This window comes from Sciurus carolinensis, chromosome 1, assembly GCF_902686445.1.
Source record: "Sciurus carolinensis chromosome 1, mSciCar1.2, whole genome shotgun sequence".
Taxonomy (NCBI): Eukaryota; Metazoa; Chordata; class Mammalia; order Rodentia; family Sciuridae; genus Sciurus; species Sciurus carolinensis.
Genome location: NC_062213.1, coordinates 173230048 through 173249154, shown reverse-complemented (window position 1 = coordinate 173249154; position 19107 = coordinate 173230048). Strand labels below are relative to the sequence as shown.

The 19107-nt window shown below is 37.2% G+C and overlaps 1 protein-coding gene across 1 annotated transcript in view; it reads left to right on the top strand.

Moving 5' to 3' along the window:
- Positions 1-18825, top strand: part of LOC124992327 (cytochrome P450 4X1) — a 35571-nt gene extending 16746 nt beyond the window's left edge. Inside the window, exons 7-12 of the mRNA XM_047563025.1 lie at positions 9255-9361; positions 9896-10086; positions 14780-14913; positions 16197-16261; positions 17669-17751; positions 18257-18825. Coding sequence (XP_047418981.1) covers positions 9255-9361; positions 9896-10086; positions 14780-14913; positions 16197-16261; positions 17669-17751; positions 18257-18431 — 755 coding nt within the window. The 3' untranslated portion in view covers positions 18432-18825. The remainder of the gene's footprint in view (positions 1-9254; positions 9362-9895; positions 10087-14779; positions 14914-16196; positions 16262-17668; positions 17752-18256) is intronic.
- Positions 18826-19107: the final 282 nt, after the last annotated feature.

The following is a 19107-nucleotide window of genomic DNA, read 5'->3' as shown; positions in this document are numbered from 1 at the left end:
TGTTTTTCCATTCCCTTAACAGTATCTTTCACAGAATAGAAGTTTTAAATTTTAATGAAGTGCAACTTAACATTTTTCTTCTCTCAGGAATCATGCATTGGGTGACCAAACCCAGGGTTTTTCTCTTATGTTATCCTCTAGGAGTTTCCTAGTTTTGCATTGTACACTTAGCTTCATAATTCATTTTGAGTTGATTTTTGTAAGATAAAAAGGTCTGTGTCTGGGTTTCTTGTTTGGTTGTCCCCCCAACCAGCCCCTGTTGGGTGTTCAGTTGTTCAGCACCATTCGTTAAAAAGGTTATTCTTCCTTCATTGAATTGCCTTTGCTTTTTTGTCAAAGATCAATTGACTTTATTTGCATGGTTCTATTTTTATGCTTTGTACTGCAATCTTGACCTATTTGTTAATTCTTTCACCAATACTCACTTGATTAAAATAGCTTTAGAATAAATCTCAGGTAGTGCCAATTTTCTGACTTGGTTCTTTTTCTTTAATTCTGGGTCTTTTCCCATACCATGTAAACTTCTGAGTCAGTTCATTGATACCCAAAATATAACCTGCTGGGGATTTTTTTGTGAGTGTGTTGAAACTAAAGATCAAGTAGGAAAGAAGTGACATCTTGACAATATTGAGTCTTCCTATCTATATACAAACAAGGGACATTTTTCAACTTATTTAGATACATTTTCTTTCTTCAGAATTTTATAGCATTCTTTATATTGGACTTGCACATATTTTGTTACATTTGTCCTATTATATTTTTGAGAACTTATGTAAAATATTTTTAATTTCAAATGCCAATTATTTGTTGGTAGTATATAAAAAAATCACTTCTATTTATTAACTTTGTATCCTACAACCTTGTTATAATTACGTACTAGTTTCAGGTGTTTTTTGTTGAATCTTGGGGGTTTTGAAGCCAAAAAATTAAAAGACAGGCAATTAGGACAGATAGGTTATTGGGTCAAATTGAGAAAATGGAGGCCAGTTTGGATCCTGGAAGTTGGAGACCGCCCCTGGGAGACTGAACTATCCATGTCTCCAGAGCCCCTTGGTTACCAAGATTACCTGCCTATACTTCCCCTCCCAAAAGGTTGCAGACAGGAAATTGTTAATTAATGCCCCCTGGGCTGCTACCTGCCTGGATCACTCCATTTGGCCCTTCCCTCTGTCCATCTGCTTCTCAGCTTTTGGCCATCCCACCAGTATCTCCTGGACTGAGGCAGGAAGGAGAAAGACAAGGAGGGAGAGAGCAAGAGAACAAAGGAAACTTTGGTCTATAAAAGGGGCAAGGCGCTCTCACTTCTTGGGATACTAGAATACCAGCCATGGCCCGCTTCTCCCTTCAGGAAGAAGTCTGTGTTACTACTTTTAAATAAAATCTGCTCTATATGCTTGCCCTGTCATGCTTCTCTAATGTCCACATGTCAACATTTAAAGAAGCAGAACTCATCACTGATTACCAGCAGTATCATTTTCCACTATCATGTCATCTGTGAAAAAAAGGAAGTTTTATTTATTCTTTCCCAATCTGAATACCTTGTATTGCTTTGTCTCATTATATTAGCAAGGATTTCCAGGAAGACGTTGAATAGGAGTCGTGTGGGACATAATTCCTGACTTTATTGAAAATATTGAGTTTCTCATCATTATCTATGATGTACACCACAGGGGTTTTGTAGATATTCTTTATCAAGGTGAGGAAGTTATCCCTCAGTTCCCAATTTGCTGGGATTTTTTTAAACATGAATAACTGTTAGATTTTGACAAATGATTTTTCTGTATCTATTGATATAATCATATTATCTTTCTTCTGTTAATTAATAAATTACATTAATTGATTTTCAAATATTGAACCAGCCTTGCACCCCTGGAGTAAATACCACTTGATCATGGTATATGATTGTTTTATATTTTATTTTTAGACTTGATTTTCTAATATTTTGTTGAATATTTTTGCATCTATGTTCATGAAAGATATTGGTCTGTGGTTTTCTTGCAATATCTTTGTCTTATTTGGGTTTGAAGGTAATGCTGGCTTCATAAAATGAGTTAGAAAGTTTTCTATTCCTATTTTTTGGAAGAAATTGTATATAACTCATTTGACTTCTTTCTTAAAGTTTGATAGAGTTCACCAGTGAGATTATCTGGGCCTGTTTTCTGTTCTGGATTGATTTAGTTTCTTTAGTGGATATAGACCTATTCTGATTATCTGTCTCCTATGTGAGTTTTTGAAGACTGTCTTTCAAGGATTTGGTCCATTTCATCTGGGTTTGTTTTTAATTGGGTGAAGTACTCCATAGATGTCAATTAGATTTAGTTGATAGACAGTGTTGCTGCATTTACCTATGTGCTTCCTGATTTTTCTGCATACTGGATTTATAATAGAGAAATAGCAAAAGTATCCAACTATTCTATCAGTTTTTGCCTCTCATATTTTGATGCTTATTGTTATGCATACACATTAAGGATTTTTATGTGATCTTAGAGAATTAACCCCTTTATAATTATCTAATATCCTCTTTATCCTTTAAAACTTTCCTTGCTCTGAAGTTTATTCTGTCTGAAATGAAATAACAACTTTATTAAATGAAATAACTACTTTAATGACTTTCTTTTGATTATTTATTATGGTTTAGATTTCTCCTTTACTTTTAATCTATATGTATCTTTATATTTAAAATGAGTCTCTTATAGACAACATACAACTGTGTCTCATTTTTTATCTACTCCGACTGTCATTCAATTGGTGCATTTATCACTGGTGCTTGAAGAGATAAGTGACATAGTTGGATTAGTAGCTACCAGTTTGTTACTGCTTTCTACTCATTGCTTTTGTTCTTTGTTCTTTGTTCTTCCATTCTTTTCCTCCTTTCTGAGGTTTCAATTCAGCATTTTCTAATGACTTAATTTCTTCTACTCTGTCAGCATGATTGATAAATCATACATCTTGCTTTTGTCAGTGATTACCCTTCAGTTGACAATACATATTTACTGCTAATCCAAGTCCACTTTCCAACAACACTTCCCTGATAGTGCAAGCACCCTCCAACAGAGTATTCCCAATTCTTCCCTCTGGTCCCTCTTGTCATTGATTCCACTTGTCTGGAAACTTTAATCATTGAATACGATTTTGCTATTATTACTTAGGACAAACTGTAATCTGTTTTAACAGTTAAGAATAGGAAAAGCAAAAGACATTATTTTACCTTCATTTATCCTTTCTCTAATGCTCCTTTCTTTTTTTTAAAATTTGTTCAATTAGTTATACATGACAGCAGAACGCATTTTGATTCATTGTACAAGCATGGAGCACAACTCTTCATTTCTCTAGTTGTACATGATGTAGAGTCATACCATTCATGCAATCATATAAGTACTTAAGATAATGATGTCAATCTGATTCCACCATCTTTCCCACTCCACTGCCCGTCCCCTCCTCTCTCTCCCCTCTGCCCAATCCAAAGTTCCTCCATTCTTCCCTTGTCCCCACCCCTTTATGGATCAGCATCCATATATCAGAGAAAACATTTGTCCTTTGGTTTTTTGGGCTTGCCTTATTTCGCTTTAGTATGTTATTCTCCAACTCCATCCATCTACCTGCAAATACCATGATTTTATTCTCCTTTAAAGCTGAGTAATATTCCATTGTATATATATATATACCACAGTATAGCATCTAGGTTGGTTCCACAATCTAGCTATTGTGAATTGAGCCGCTATAAACATTGATGTGGCTGCATCGCTATAGTATGCTGACTTTAAGTCCTTTGGGTATAGGCCAAGGAGTGGAATAGCTGGGTCAAATGGTGGTTCCATTCCAAATTTTCTAAGTAATCTCCACACTGCTTTCCAGAGGGATTGCACCAATTTGCAACCCCACCAGCAATGTATGACTGTAACTTTTCCCCACATCCTCGCCAATACCTATTATTGCTTGCATTCTTGGTAATAGCCATTCAAATTGGGGTGAGATGAAATCTTAGGGTAGTTTTGATTTGCATATTTCTAAATACTAGAGATGTTGAACATTTTGTCATGTTATGTTCAACATTTATTGCTTCAAATGTATCTTCGGTTTCTTGAGTCTACTTGATTGTGTGCGTGTATGTGTGTGTGTGTGTGTGCGCGTGCGCACACGTGTGCATAGAGGTAGGTAGCACCTTGACACTTTTCTCCATTTCTTCTGTGAAAGTAAATTGTTGCAGTCAGTGGCAGTCAGCTTTATCACTTTGAATTTCCATTTTATTTAGGTTTTAAAATATACTTGAATAGAAGGAAGTAGTTGTGATTCTAAAAAAAATAAATTTGCATATCAAGAGTTATTTTCCTATTACTCAGGAGGTCTTTGACTTACAAGTTTGTGCTGCCTGATGTGAGTTGTAATTATAGAGTATTTAGGTGATAAAAGAGTAGGTTCTGATGGGTGGTAGGTAAAATAGCCTAGTAGAAGAACCCTTTGAGGGATCTGGTAAGTCACAAGAGTCAGGGCAACAAAGGGTAAACTATTCCAAGGAGAGAAAGAGGAAGAACTCAACCATTTGAAGACTGGTGGAAATAACAGTGGTGCAGAAGCTAGCTGAGGAATGCCAAAGATGGATGGCAGACACTAGGAGGTACAGAGGGGAAGGCAAGAGCCTTCTCTAGAGCCTTCCCAAGGAAACATGGCCCTACCAGCGCCTTGACTTTGTACTTCTAGCCTTCAGAACTGTGAAGGAGGGAGCATCTGTTCTTAAACACCCAGTTTGTGATTGTTTGTTATGGCAATTTTAATAAACAAATACACACAGTAATTATATCACAATACACACATGATGATGACATAATTATATGATAGCATTGGGACGAAGCATGTCAGTCATTTTGATGAACAAGAATGTGAATGATTTGCTTATTGATATACAAAGATTGGAAAACTGGCTCATAAAACAAAATCCAACTGTGTGCTGCATAGAAGAAACATGCCTAAAACCAAGTAATTCTGAATGGCTAAACATTAAGGGATAGGGTGAAATTATACTAGACAATCAGAAGTGATAAAGAAGTAGGGCTGTATCCTTGCTATCAGACAAAGTAGAATTTGAGCAAAAATTATTAAACAGATTAAGTTTTTAATACTAAGTATCACAAGACAATCTCTATGAATATATATATATATATATATATATATATATATGTATGTATATATTTCAAAAAACAAAGCATTTCACCTTGTGCTTGCAGCATTGGGTTCACCTCTCTCAGTGGGGGAGTCAGGGTTGAGATTGCATATTGCTTTGTATTTTACTCGGAGTTGCCTTTCCCCACTTTCTATGCCTTTTAGGCTTTCTGTCACTTCTTTACTGATTCCCAATTCCTCTCTGCTTCCAAATTCCTCTCTTCTTTTAAGAATACGGGTCAATACTAATTAGAACAAATTAAAAAAAAAAAAAAAGAATACCAGTCATTGAAGTAGGTTCCACTACAATCCAATAACAACCTCACCTTAACTTGATTACTTCCACAAAAACTGTATTTTTGAAATAAGGCCACCTTCACAGCTGCTTAGTAGATGTGAATTTTGGGGAGACACTATTCAATCCACTAGATAGTTTCTTTATATAGTATGTCATCTTTGGTATTTTTAAATATACTGTCTTTGATATTTAAGATTTTTTTAAAGTTTCTATTTTTTAGATACACATGACTGTAGAGTAGATTTTGACATATATACATGGAGTACATACATACATACCTGGAGTATAAAGATGTTTATATTTTTGTTCCGAGGCAACCATAGTATTGTTCCTTTGTAGAATCCTTAGTCCTCTGCTTTTCCTTATTTAAACTTTTACTGTTTTAAAAGGTCTGGTTCGTCATTATTTGCATTGTGGTAAAACGTGTATAAAGTAGCATTTGCCACTTTAGCCTTTTGCTAGTGTACAGTTCAGTGACAGGTATATTGACATAGTTCAGCAACCAACTCCACTTTTAATAAAGTTTCTGTAGTCATCTCTGCAGATTCCTCAGGATGGGTTCATGAGCACAGCATTCCCTGTACATGTTTAAAACAAGTTTTTTTCTATAGCCTTGATACTTGAAGGACAGATTGTCTGCCTATAAAATATTTATCTCATACTTTGTTTCCTTGAGTTTCTTGGAAATGTTCTATTACAGTCTTGATTTCTTTACTGGTTGTCTCAAGTTTGATGCTAGCCCAATATTCTTTTCTGTAAAACTCATTTAGTGTTCTGTAGTTCTCATTGTAGAGGTCTTTCACCTCTTTTGTGAGATTGATTCCCAAGTATTTTATTTTTTTCGAGGCTATTGTGAATGGGGTAGTTTTCCTAACTTCTCTTTCTGAAGATTCATCACTTATGTATAAAAATGCATTGGATTTATGAGCATTGATCTTGTAACCTGCTACTTCACTGAATTCACTTATGAGTTCTAAAAGTTTTCTGGTGGAGTTTCCAGGTTCCTGTAAATATATAACCATGTCATCAGCAAACAGGAATAGTTTGAGTTCTTCTTTTCCTATTCATATCCCTTTAATTTCTTTGGTTTGTCTAATTGCTCTGGCTAGAGTTTCAAGGACAATGTTGAATAGAAGTGGTGAAAGAGGACATCCCTGCCTTGTTCCAGTTTTTAGGGGGAATGCTTTCAGTTTTTCACCATTTAGAATGATATTGGCCATGGGTTTAGCATAGATGGTCTTTACAATGTTAAGGAATGTTCCCACTATCCCTGTTTTTTCTAGTGCTTTGAGCATGAAGGGATGCTGTACTTTATCAAATGCTTTTTCTGCATCTATCAAAATAATCATGTGATTCTTAACTTTAAGTCTGTTGATATGGTGAATGACGTTTATTGATTTCCGGATGTTGAACCAACCTTGCATCCCTGGGATAAAACCCACTTGATCGTGGTGCACTATCTTTTTAATATATTTACCTTAGAAGATGGAAAGATCTCCCATGTTCTTGGATAGGCAGAATTAATATTGTCAAAATGGCCATACTACCAAAAGTGCTATACAGATTCAATGCAATTCCAATTAAAATCCCAATGACGTACCTTACAGAAATAGAGCAAGCAATTATGAAATTCATCTGGAAGAATAAGAAACCCAGAATAGCTAAAACAATCTTTAGCAGAAAGAGTGAAGCAGGGGGTATCGCAATACCAGATCTTCAACTCTACTACAAAGCAATAGTAAAAAAATGGCATGGTATTGGTACCAAAATAGACAGGTAGATCAATGGTACAGAAGAGAGGACATGGACACAAACCCAAATAAATACAATTTTCTCATACTAGACAAAGGTGCCAAAAATATGCAATGGAGAAAAGACAGCCTGTTCAACAAATGGTGCTGGGAAAACTGGAAATCCATATGCAGCAGAATGAAACTAAACCCCTATCTCTCACCCTGCACAAAACTCACCTCAAGGACCTCGGAATCAGACCAGAGACCCTGCATCTTATAGAAGAAAATGTAGGTCCAAATCTTCAACTTGTTGGCTTAGGATCAGACTTCCTTAACATGACTCCCATAGCACAAGAAATAAAAGCAAGAATCAATAACTGGAATAGATTCAAACTAAAAAGCTTTCTCTCAGCAAAGGAAACTAACAATAATGTGAAGAGAGAGCCTACAGAGTGTGAGAAAATCTTTGTCACTCATACTTCAGATAGAGCACTAATTTCCAGAATCTATAAAGAACTCAAAAAACTCTACACCAAGAATACAAATAATCCAGTCAACAAATGGGCTAAGGAAATGAACAGACACTTCACAGAAGAAGATGTACAAGCAATCAACAGATATATGAAAAAATGTTCAACATCTCTAGTAATAAGAGAAATGCAAATCAAAACTACCCTAAGATTCCATCTCACCCCAATTAGAATGGCGATTATCAAGAATACAAGCAACAATAGGTGTTGGAGAGGATGTGGGGAAAAAGGTACACTCATACATTGCTTGTGGGGTTGCAAATTAGTGCAGCCACTCTGGAAAGCAGTATGGAGATTCCTCAGAAAGCTTGGAATGGAACCACCATTTGACCTCGCTATCCCACTCCTTGGCCTATACCCAAAGGACTTAAAATCAGCATACTACAGAGATACAGCCACATCAATGTTCATTGCTGCTCAATTCACCATATCCAGATTGTGGAACCAACCTAGATTCCCTTCAGTTGATGAATGGATAAAGAAACTGTGGCATATATATACAATGGACTATTACTCCGCCATAAAGAATGATAAAATTATGGCATTTGCAGGCAAATGGGTGCAGTTGGAGAATATTATGCTAAGTGAGATAAGCCAATCTCAAAAAACCAAAGGACGAATGATCTTGCTGATAAGTGGATGAGGACATATAATGGGGGGTGGGAGGGATTAGCATTAGGGTTAGGGTTAGGTTTAGGGTTAGGGTTAAGGAGGGTGGCAAGAATGGAGGAAGGAAGGACTGTATAGAGGGAAAAGAGGGGTGGGGGGGAAGGAAAAAATAACAGAATGAATCAAACAACATTACCCTATGTAAATTTATGATCACACAAATGGTATGCCTTTACTCCGTGTACAAACAGAGAAACAACATGTATCCCATTTGTTTACATTAAAAAAATAATAAAAATAAAACTCATTTAATCTTTTTGTCAGAAGTCTTGAGGTCAAATGTTTTTACTAGGTATATGTTGCAATTGGTCATTCTGTTCCAATTGTTGCAGGCAGAGGACAGATCCTTTCATATACGTAGATTTCAGTTTTCTCTTATGTCTAGAAATTTTTCTTGGATCATTATAGCTCTATTCCATGTGTTTTTATGCGTTATCTTTTGGTCCCTTCAAACATGCATATGTAGGGGGGATTGTTTGTTTATTCTTTGTCATTTTTCCATTGTTTTGCCTATCTTCCATTTCATTTTATATCTCCATGAAGATGAGATTTTAGAGCAAGAAAAGCATGATTGATCATTTGAATCTAAATTTGAAATTATCTTCATTAGATTGCTTGCCCACTGATACAAACTATGTTTTTGGTTTGTTGTATTTGTCTTTGGAACTTTGATCAAAAGTTGTCCATTTGATGGAAAAATAAACCATCTGTGAAAATTAAATCCACTTAAAGGTAATGAACCCAGTCTGGTCTCTGAAAAGTCAACAAGATCTGAAGTTATTTGTGAACCTGACTTACTATATAATTTACTTGACTTTGATTGACTTTGCTGCCACTTTGGTAATGGGGAAATATTATGCTATCCAGAAAAGGTAATCCAGGACAGAAAGAACTCCCTCAAGGCTGGAATGAAGCAGGATAACACTCAAAAGAAAAAGTACCAGGATTTCCTGGATATTATCCTTTCTGCCCAGGTAAATCTTCCAAATATCTTAGTCTAATCGATCAGCCAGTTAACTATGTGTGTAGGTGGGTAAGAGGGGACAGGAGTGGGAGAAAAAGCAAAGCTGATCCAATAAATTTAACAGTACTTTGAATTGAGAGGTTGGCCCCATGCAGTCTCTGCAACTGCAGATAGAATTCTGCACCTCTGTCTAGTGAAGACTAAATTACATATCTGACAGGATTTGGGATTATACAGATACGTATTTAGGGAATCAAAGGAAAACAGGTCACATGAATAAGCATGTAAAATGAGGAGTCAGCACTGGAAAATTTGAATAGATCTGGGAGTCTGAAGAGAATTCCTTGGGTCTGATGAGTGGGAATGCACTTTGCGAAATTGGCTTTTCTTATCTAACATTGGTTCTCCTTTAGGCTCTGAGTGAAGTGTGACTCATAGAATATATTTATTGAACAGAATGAAAATAGAAACTCTTTTTTGAAACTCTAAGTTTTCCCCTAAAGTCATTACCTGTAATTGGGTCTCCAAATACTGTTCATTCTAGGCTGAAAATGAAGATAGCTTCTCCCATGCTGACCTGTGGTCGGAGGTGAACACACTCATGTTGGCTGGGCATGACACCTCGGCCGTGAGCCTCTCCTGGCTCCTCTACTGCCTGGCTCTGAATCCTGAGCATCAGGAGAGATGTCGTGAGGAGATCAGGAGCATCGTCGGGGACGGGTCTTCCATCTCTTGGTAAAATCTACCTTCCTAAACATTTCATTCTAGTTTTCCTTCTAGGATTTTGCTTTATTTTTTTGCCCTGGTTCCTTAATGATTACAGTGACTCAAAATTTGTGCATGTGGAAGCAGAAGAGGTAGGCTGTTTCTCTGTTCTTTTTCAAGAAAGCCCCAAGTTAGTATCTTGTCTTTTGCAAAAGCTACTTCGTTCAGAAATTGTTGTCATTGTTTTTCTACTCAGTGGTGTATAAAATGCCCCATTTCTTTCTTTCACCCAAGCACATTGGAAATGGGGACTTGACCTGAGGCTAGCATTTAGAGTTTGAATGGTAGGGCCCAAGTGGGGCTCCTCTTCTGAGAGAGCTGAATGAACAGCTGCATCACTTAAGGCTCATTGTGGACACTCTAAACCATTCTCTTGTCACCAGTTTCATTCCTCAGGGTGGACTTTGGACTTTGAACATGGTATTAAGTGGGATGATTTGATGTGTGTTCTGCTCTAAATGAGCTCACAGTCTAATGTGGACACAAACCTCTATAGAGCAAATTGAAGTATAACATGATAAGGACAATGATATAGATATGTGGTAGCCACCAGAGAGATTTAGGAGACAGACACCTACTCTGGTATGGGGGCTCAAAGCGATTTCCTTAGAATGAGTAGGAGTTAGCCAGGTGGAAAATTTCAACTCTGTTAGGCTTTTAGCATGTCTTGCTATTAATAAAGTCTGGCTTATGGATTTGCTCCTCAAATATGCTGTTTGCAAAGAAAAAACATGTTTCTGACATAAATCACACTTCATCCTACCTGGTCAAAGGGGCAGAAAGACAGAAATTCTTAGGATCATTGAGCCACATGACTAGGAAAAAAATATCATATTTCATATGAGAAGGTCAGCTCAATTGAAACATTTGTAAAGCAAAATTTGAAGTTATAAAGGTGTAGTAGATGGGCTGGGGTTGGGCTTAGTGGTAGAGCACTTTCCTAGCATGAGTGAGGCACTGGGTTCAATTCTCAGCACCACATATAAATAAATAAGTAAATAAATGTCCATCAACAACTTAAAAAATATTTTTTAAAAAGCATAGTAGAGGGGTTGGGGTTTTAACCCAGTGCTAAGTGTGCTTGCCTAGCACAAGTGAGGCACTGAGTTTGATCCTCAGTACCATATATAAATAAATAAATAAAGGTATTGTGTCCATCTACAACTAAAAATATTTTTTAAAAAAGCATAGTGGAGATATCACTTTGTAAGGAATAATAATGATTTCCTATCACAAATTAAAGGCTTAATTTATATAGCATAAAATATAAAGTTGGGTAATTGTTTTCATTTTTAACTGATAAATACACATACACATGTGTGGGTAAGTAGATGATATGCATCATGATGTTTCGATGCTTGTATACATTGTGGGGATAGCCAAATCAATCAATGGAGAGATCCATTAACTTACATACTTATTTTTTGTCATGAGAACATTTCAAACCTGCCCTCTTAGCAGTTTCCAAACATACAACAAATTACATGTTGTACTTGCAATGTTACAATAGAATTGCATGATGTGCAATATATCTCCTGAATTTTTTTCTCCTATCTAACTGAAATTTTGTATCCTTTGACTAGTATCTCCTAGTCCCTATACCCCAATAAGCACCACTCTACTCTCTGCTTTTATGAATTCAACTTCTTTAGATTCCTCATGAAATTGAGATCATGTGGTCTTTGTCATTCTGTGCTGCTTTATTTCACTTAGCATAATGTCCTCCAAGTTTTTCCATGCTTTTGCAAATGATAGGTTTTACTTCTTTTTAAAAGCTAAATGGTATCCTATTGTGTATATATGCCACATTTTCTCTATCGGTTCATCTGATGATGGATACTTAGGTTGATTCCCTGTCTGGGCTACTATGAATAATGCTGCAATGATGATGGGAATGCAAATGTCTCTTTGACATACTGACTTTGTTTCTTTTTGATATATATCTAGAAATGATATTATTGGATCACATGATAATTCTGTTTGCAATTTTAATGGAACTTTTATAGTTTCCTATATGCTACATTAATTTACATCACTACCAATAGTGTACAAAGTTTCCCTTTTCTCCACATCCCCAACACTGTTTATCTTTCTTTTTTATTTTATAATAGCCACTCTAACATGTGTTAGGTGATATCTCATTGTGGTTTTAATTTTCATTTCTCTAATGATTAGTAATGTTGACCACTTTTTTCATATGCCTGTGGTCACTTTTATGTCTTTGAGAAATAGTATATTCAGGTTTTTTCCCCCTTTTAAAATTGGATTATTTGTTTTCTTCATACTGAATTGTGTCACTTATTATACATTTTGGATATTATTTCCTTATCATATATATGGTTTACCAATATTTTCTCCCATTTTTTAGACTGCTCCTTCACTTTGTCGATTGTTTCCTTTGTTATGCATAAGCTTTTTGGTTGATGCAAACTCGTTTTATTCTTCTGCATGGGTGTGTTCCGTTTTCTCAAAACCATTTCTGCTCTTTCTCCATCATGTGTTCTTGGCATCTTTGCTGAAGAATAGTTGTCCATAAGTGTGTGGATATATTTCTGGACTCTTTAACCTGTTCCACTGGTTTTTGAGAAGGTGCCTTGCTGTTTTGATTAGCAAGCTTTGTGGTGATCATCAGAGCAGGTGGTACCTCTCACAAAGGTACTTTTGTCTATGGATGGCTGTGGAATTACTGCTGCTAGGAGATCCAAGTGGGGAACTTCCTATTCTCCCATCCTGCTAAGTAATCATTCTTTTTTCATTAATTGATTTGGTAACACTGAATACAACTTCCCAACATGCCTTAGATATTTTAGCCTTCACTAGGGTAAATGCCTACATAACTCAAATATTGACCTTTCTCATTCTTGTTTGGTTTAAATGTGAAAAGAGCAACCAACTCTCTGCTGGGTAAGAAAACAAAGTCCAGATGATCTGTTAACTATCATTTATTTTAAAGAGAGAAAGGGCAAAAATATTACAGAGAACAAAATATCTTTTTTAATATCACATGTATTTATAGTTGTAGTTAATGACTTTGGAATGTATATTCTGAGAATCTACAATTCCTCTAAACAGGTAATAAAATCATTCTGCAGAAAGCAATTTCTGGGAAATCTGGAAAGTTGTCCAACTTCTCCATTTGGCTCCTTGTCAGACCATTTCTATGTTGGGTTAAAATTCTTTCTGAGCCTTCTTTTTGCACCATGATGGAGGTAGGCAAAATTTTTTTTCTTAATTATGCAAAGTGCCAGGGTAAGAAGAATTACTCTTTTTTATTATTATTGTAAACTTAAGGAAGGAGTTCAAAACTAAAATTTCCCATTACCAAATGACCAAATCCTACATTCACAGTAAGTAATAAGAAAAGCAAATACAAATACAATAAAGCAAGTAGACTAAATATATGCAGTTATTATTTTTGAAACAAACTAACTAGAATGCAAATTTAAAAACACAACTTTATTCTTCTACTGACACTTCAAACCTACTCCTCCATGGAGCAAGTTCTTTTCATCTCCAGGACAAAATCCTGAGATCTCATAAAGATCTCATCCATTTAAATCACAAAAGTAGTCTTATGGCCATGATTAAACTGCCCGACCCAGTATGATAGTGAAGCTTTCAAATACTCATCCCCTTGGAGCATCTCCCTCCATCCCAGCTTGTACCTCTTTGGGCCTGGAAGCCAGCAGAGGGTGAGGACTTTACTGTTGACTTGTTATTATTGACCAGTTCTCCCCTACCCAGGAGCTGCTCCTTCTGACTCTTCCAGGAACGACTGGGGCTGGGGAGGAGATAAGGAAAAAAGGTCTGTAACTACTGTGATCCTGCTTATGGGGTTTGGTGGATATTCAGGGCTTCCCTTTCTCTCACATCTGTGGGTCTCTTGGAGACTCAATGACTCCCAGGGCAAGGAATTCTGGTCTTGGGAAGAGCCTATCTTCAGCTGATTCTGGAGCACTCCCTTCCTCTGGTCTGGTTGATAGGACACATTTGCACAATTTCTGCTGTGCAGCTGCTCTCCCCTGCCTCTCTGTCCATTCTGAGCCTTGCCTATCAGTCCTGTACTCCCCAGACTCCAGGGAGCACGTGTCAGATCATCTAAGTTGCCCTCGTGAAGCTTCCCTTTGTTTGTTTAAGATGGGGGAGCACCCTCTCCCATCCTCCCTGGCACTCCAGCATTCCAACAATTCTCTTTAAGGGATGTTTTTTCTCTCTTAAACTTCTCTAGTCTTTTCTTCTCAATCCTTAGCTATTCTTTATACATTCTTGCCAGGGGTAAGAAGAATTACTTGTTTTTTTACCCTAAGCTTAAGGAAAAAGTTCAAAACTAAAACTAAAATTTCACGTTACCAAATGGCCAATATGATAAGTGAAGGGTTGCAAATTTGTTTTTCAGAAATCTCCTTGGCAAGTCTCTGGCTGTTCACTGAATACCTCACTGTATAACGAGGATATGTGGCACCTTTTTGGTTCCTCCACCTCTGAGACCTCACCTGATCCTGAGGCAGAAAGAGTCCCATTTCAACAATCTAATACATAAACCCATGACAAAATAGCTTTCACCTGAGAGTGATGTTTATTAGGAACAAACAACAAATAGGAAAAATATCAGTATTTACAGATATGAAGTCTGAGTCCCTCCCTCCCTCCCTCGTCCTCACAGGGACCAGCTGAGTGAGATGTCATACACCACAATGTGCATCATGGAGATGTTCCGATTGATTCCTCCAGTCCCGTCCATTTCCAGAGAACTCAGCAAGCCCCTTACCTTCCCAGATGGACGCTCCTTGCCTGCAGGTCTTTGTATTCTTTTCCTAAGCAGTTCCTAGAGACCATGGGATCTTGGGGACCACAGTGACAATGATTGGCGGGTTTCTACCCTAAGGGCCTCTGATTTATGGTTAGGCACCTATTATTAGCTCAGAGGATAATTCCTGATCCATGTCAGTTTCAGTGACTTTCCCAAGACACATAGCCAGTTGCTGCAAAGCTAAGCTGATAACGCACTTCCAGAATCCAGCCCAGGGTTTCTCCCATTGTAAGACGATGTTTCTAAGATAATCTTTGCTAGGCTGAGTTTGAGACTCAGATGAGACTTTATGGGAGATGGGCATCATTATGTTATTGTGGGAGACTCAGAGGAATTTTTTTTTGTCTCATCATCATAACATCACCTGAAGTTTGCCACACTTAATAATATACATAGGGCCTGCCAACATTATCTCATTTTCACCCCCTGGAATGTGATCTTAACAGACACTTGTACAGTGTTTTACAGTTTTTAAAATACTTTAAAATACTTTTGAGGTTACCAATAACCCATTGGGGGAACCCCAATGTGCAGATGAGGTTAACTGACATGAGCAAAGCTAAAACTCATGCAGAGATCCTAAACTTCAAACTTACAGGCTTCTGGGCAAGGTATATTAGAAGCAGCAGAATCACACGGCACACTTTCACTGTCTGCTTTAGTGCCTCACTAACTGCCTTAGGAAGCTAGTTAATAGGGTTGCTTGTGGCAAACACCTACAACCTGTCCTACAACTTTGTTGACAGATCCAGAATTAATTTACCAAATTAATTCTGATAATAAAATAAGTCTCAAGTTCTCTCTCCTTTGTCTTTCTTTTTTATCCCCAAAGTACATGAATATTTGACAAAATTCCCCACTTCCCATGTCTGAATGCTGTCAACAAAAATTGGCCACTGGATCTGCATGACACTATAGTTCTGCTCTTAACATATCCAAGTTGCCTCTAGTGAGTGCTTTATATTCCCTTTACAGATATTTAAGTAATTTCCAATTGTGGAGAAAACATAAGCACAGTTTAGTACTTTGATATGATACCAAAATCTCCTTAGGATAAAATCGTTAAGTAAATCATTGCCCTTGAAAATGAGGGTATGAATCCAAGTCTCATCTTTCCCTGTGTCCCTCTCCAGTGGCATCAGCTCTGCTATACAGCTCTGCCAGGAGGTGGCTCTTTTCTTCCAGAAGAAAAGTCTTGCTGAGGAGCAGTAAAACAGTAGTCCAGTCTGTTCTTTCTTCTGCATTCTCCTTTATTTCCCTCCTGCTTCAGGAATGACCGTGGTTCTCAGTATTTGGGGTCTTCACCACAACCCTGCTGTCTGGAAAAGCCCAAAGGTATGACTTTCTTCCACAGACATACTTCAGAGAACAAATGCTACACATTTTACTTTTGGCTAGTTAAGCATGGAAGTGGCTATACAGTTAGAGCAAATAGCTAAAAACAATAAAAAAAAAATAGACATGAAACTCCAAAATGAATAAACTTGACTACTAATGGGAACATACCCTCTTTCCCCATTCTTGCTTTAACTTTTCTTTGAATGAACAGATTGACATAATGCCACACAATCTGTTCTAGATTGCTCCAATTTCTATTTCAGTCATTTACCTATAAAGTTCCACCAAGCATTTACCTAGATATCGGCAAGACTGAGAACTGGCAATAGAATAATTCAGGCAACTCAGCCTGTCTTTTGCAGGATGGAACAATAGGGATCCTAGCAAAAAATCAATGACACACTCAAGTTGGGTGATTTGAGTGTGTCGTAAGGAACTATTATGAGGATGTGGGCAAGGTTTAGGGAAAGCAAATTAGAACAGACATCTGCCAGAAGTGTTTATCTCTTCTAGGCCTGATGAAACCCAGGAGGGAGGGTTACAGAACATGGAGAGAACGAACTCCAGGAGGAAAGGCCACCAGACAGGAGCTGTGGTAGAGATGCAGCCAGCCTGAGACAGCGGCAGAGAGGAGCCCGGGAGTAAATACTGGGAACTCTAACCTTCCACTCTCCAGAGCCCTTTTCAGTACCTTTTATTGTCTAAACCCAATGGGGAACCACATGTGTCAGCTTCCTGGAGCCCAGAAGAGGCTGGGAGATAGAGAGAGGGGATCTGGACAGGTAAAGAGGAGATGAGTAGCAGCAGCACTGAGTTCCTTGATTCAATATTTTTGAAACTCAAGTACTCAAGTACTCAAGTACCAGTGCCATCTTTGCATATGCCACTAGGGTTTCAGCACTAATCTGGTCTACCTGTCCTGGTAATAATTAGCTATGGAATTATTTGGCCTTGACTTCTACATGGGTGCGATCTCACTTCCAAAGTGGAAATAATGCCACTTGTCGTATCTTTGCTTCCCCCTTATTCTGAAGAGCAGACAAGTCAATTGGGGGCCAAAGTCTGCAGGTCTAGAGGTGTAGCAGCTGCTAGCCTACAGTGAGCTACTGAGCCCCTGAAATGTGGCTAGTCAGGATTGAGATATGTATTTTAAAGACCCAGTACCAAAGAAATGAAATATTTCCTTAGTAATTATTTATATTGATTATATGTTGGAACAGTGAAATCTTTTGGTTAAATAAATTCTACTATAAAGAGTAATTTCATCTTTTTAAAAGGTGTCTACCAAGACATTTTAAATTGCACATGTGGTTTACATTGTTTCTGTTGAACCCTAAGTAGTAGCTTTAAGAAATGTGTTAATATTGTTTTGGGGATGGTGGTGGGATTGTCTTCTTATTGCAGATCTTTGACCCACTGAGATTTACCAAGGAGAATTCTGATCAGAGACACCCTTATGCCTTCTTACCATTCTCATCTGGACCAAGGTGAGGACAACATGAAGTTGCTGAAAATACACAAAAATGTTCAGTTAGGAATCGCTTACTTCCTTTAGATCCTCAGCTCTATAAATTCTTTCGTGGGACCTCATTGTCACATGAGGCAGATCTTGGTTTTTACCTCTGAAAGGATCAATTAGTTTCACAAAGTATAACACCATTATCTTCATCTTATGTAGCCATGCCTCAGAAAGACATTATACGATATAAATTGTTGCTCCTGGGCTCAATGTAGTCCATCATCCACGCAGGAGAAACAGTTCTCTAGGTAATTTCAACCACCATTTTATTTAGGGAGGACATCATGTTGGAGCCTCCCATCCACCTTCTCATAGGGAACAACCTGGGGCCAAAGTCCAAAAGTTTCAGTGGCATTTAGCCTGAAAATGTGACTTTACTCTGAACTTTAGACTTGTTATTCTAGAAATTTATTAAAGAGTCAGAAGGAACATCAGTCCTCCAAGTATCACTTTCTCTTCCTCTGTGTCTTCAGGAACTGCATCGGGCAGCAGTTTGCCATGCTGGAGTTAAAGGTGGCCATTGCCTTGATTCTGCTCCGCTTCAAAGTGACTCCAGACCTCACCAGACCTCCTGCCTTCTCAGACCACATTATCCTCAAACCCAAGCATGGAATCCATTTGCACCTGAAGAAATTCCCCGTGTGTTAGATCCACAATATAATGACTATATATACTTTGTTTCATTTCAGGTAATGCCTAATACTGTTTTTTGTTTGTTTGTTTGTTTGATTCCAATTATCACTAATGCTATATATCAAGCACTTTGCTAAGTGACTTCCAAACATTTTCTGTTGTTTTTAAAAATTTTTTTAGAATTACATGATAGGGGAATATATAAATGTTTGTTGTAAAACAAATTTAACATTAGAAAAGCTTGTAGAATAAATTAAAAATTCCACTTTATCTAACTCATACTGCATGCCATGACCAATCCTACTACCTTTTAAAAACAGAATAACTTGGTGTGTATTCTTCCATATTTTTCCTATACTTTTCATATATATACATCTAGGAATGTATTCTTATAAATGGGTTCATATCAATATTGTTCTTGCCTTTTTCACTTAATAAAAGTCCATCTCACTCCAAGGATTTATGGTTTTCTGTAATATGAATGTCCTATTACTTATTTAACTATTTTTCTTATTATTAGATATATAAGTTATCTGTAATTCTTAAAATGTGCCCATTGGTCATTTATGTGTATCTTTGATTTGTTCTCTGTGATTTTTCTGTATAGCATCTATGTTTTCCTATGATGTTGTATTTTCCTTATTTACTCATATATGTTCTTTATATATTGTGGATAATAATCCTTGACTAT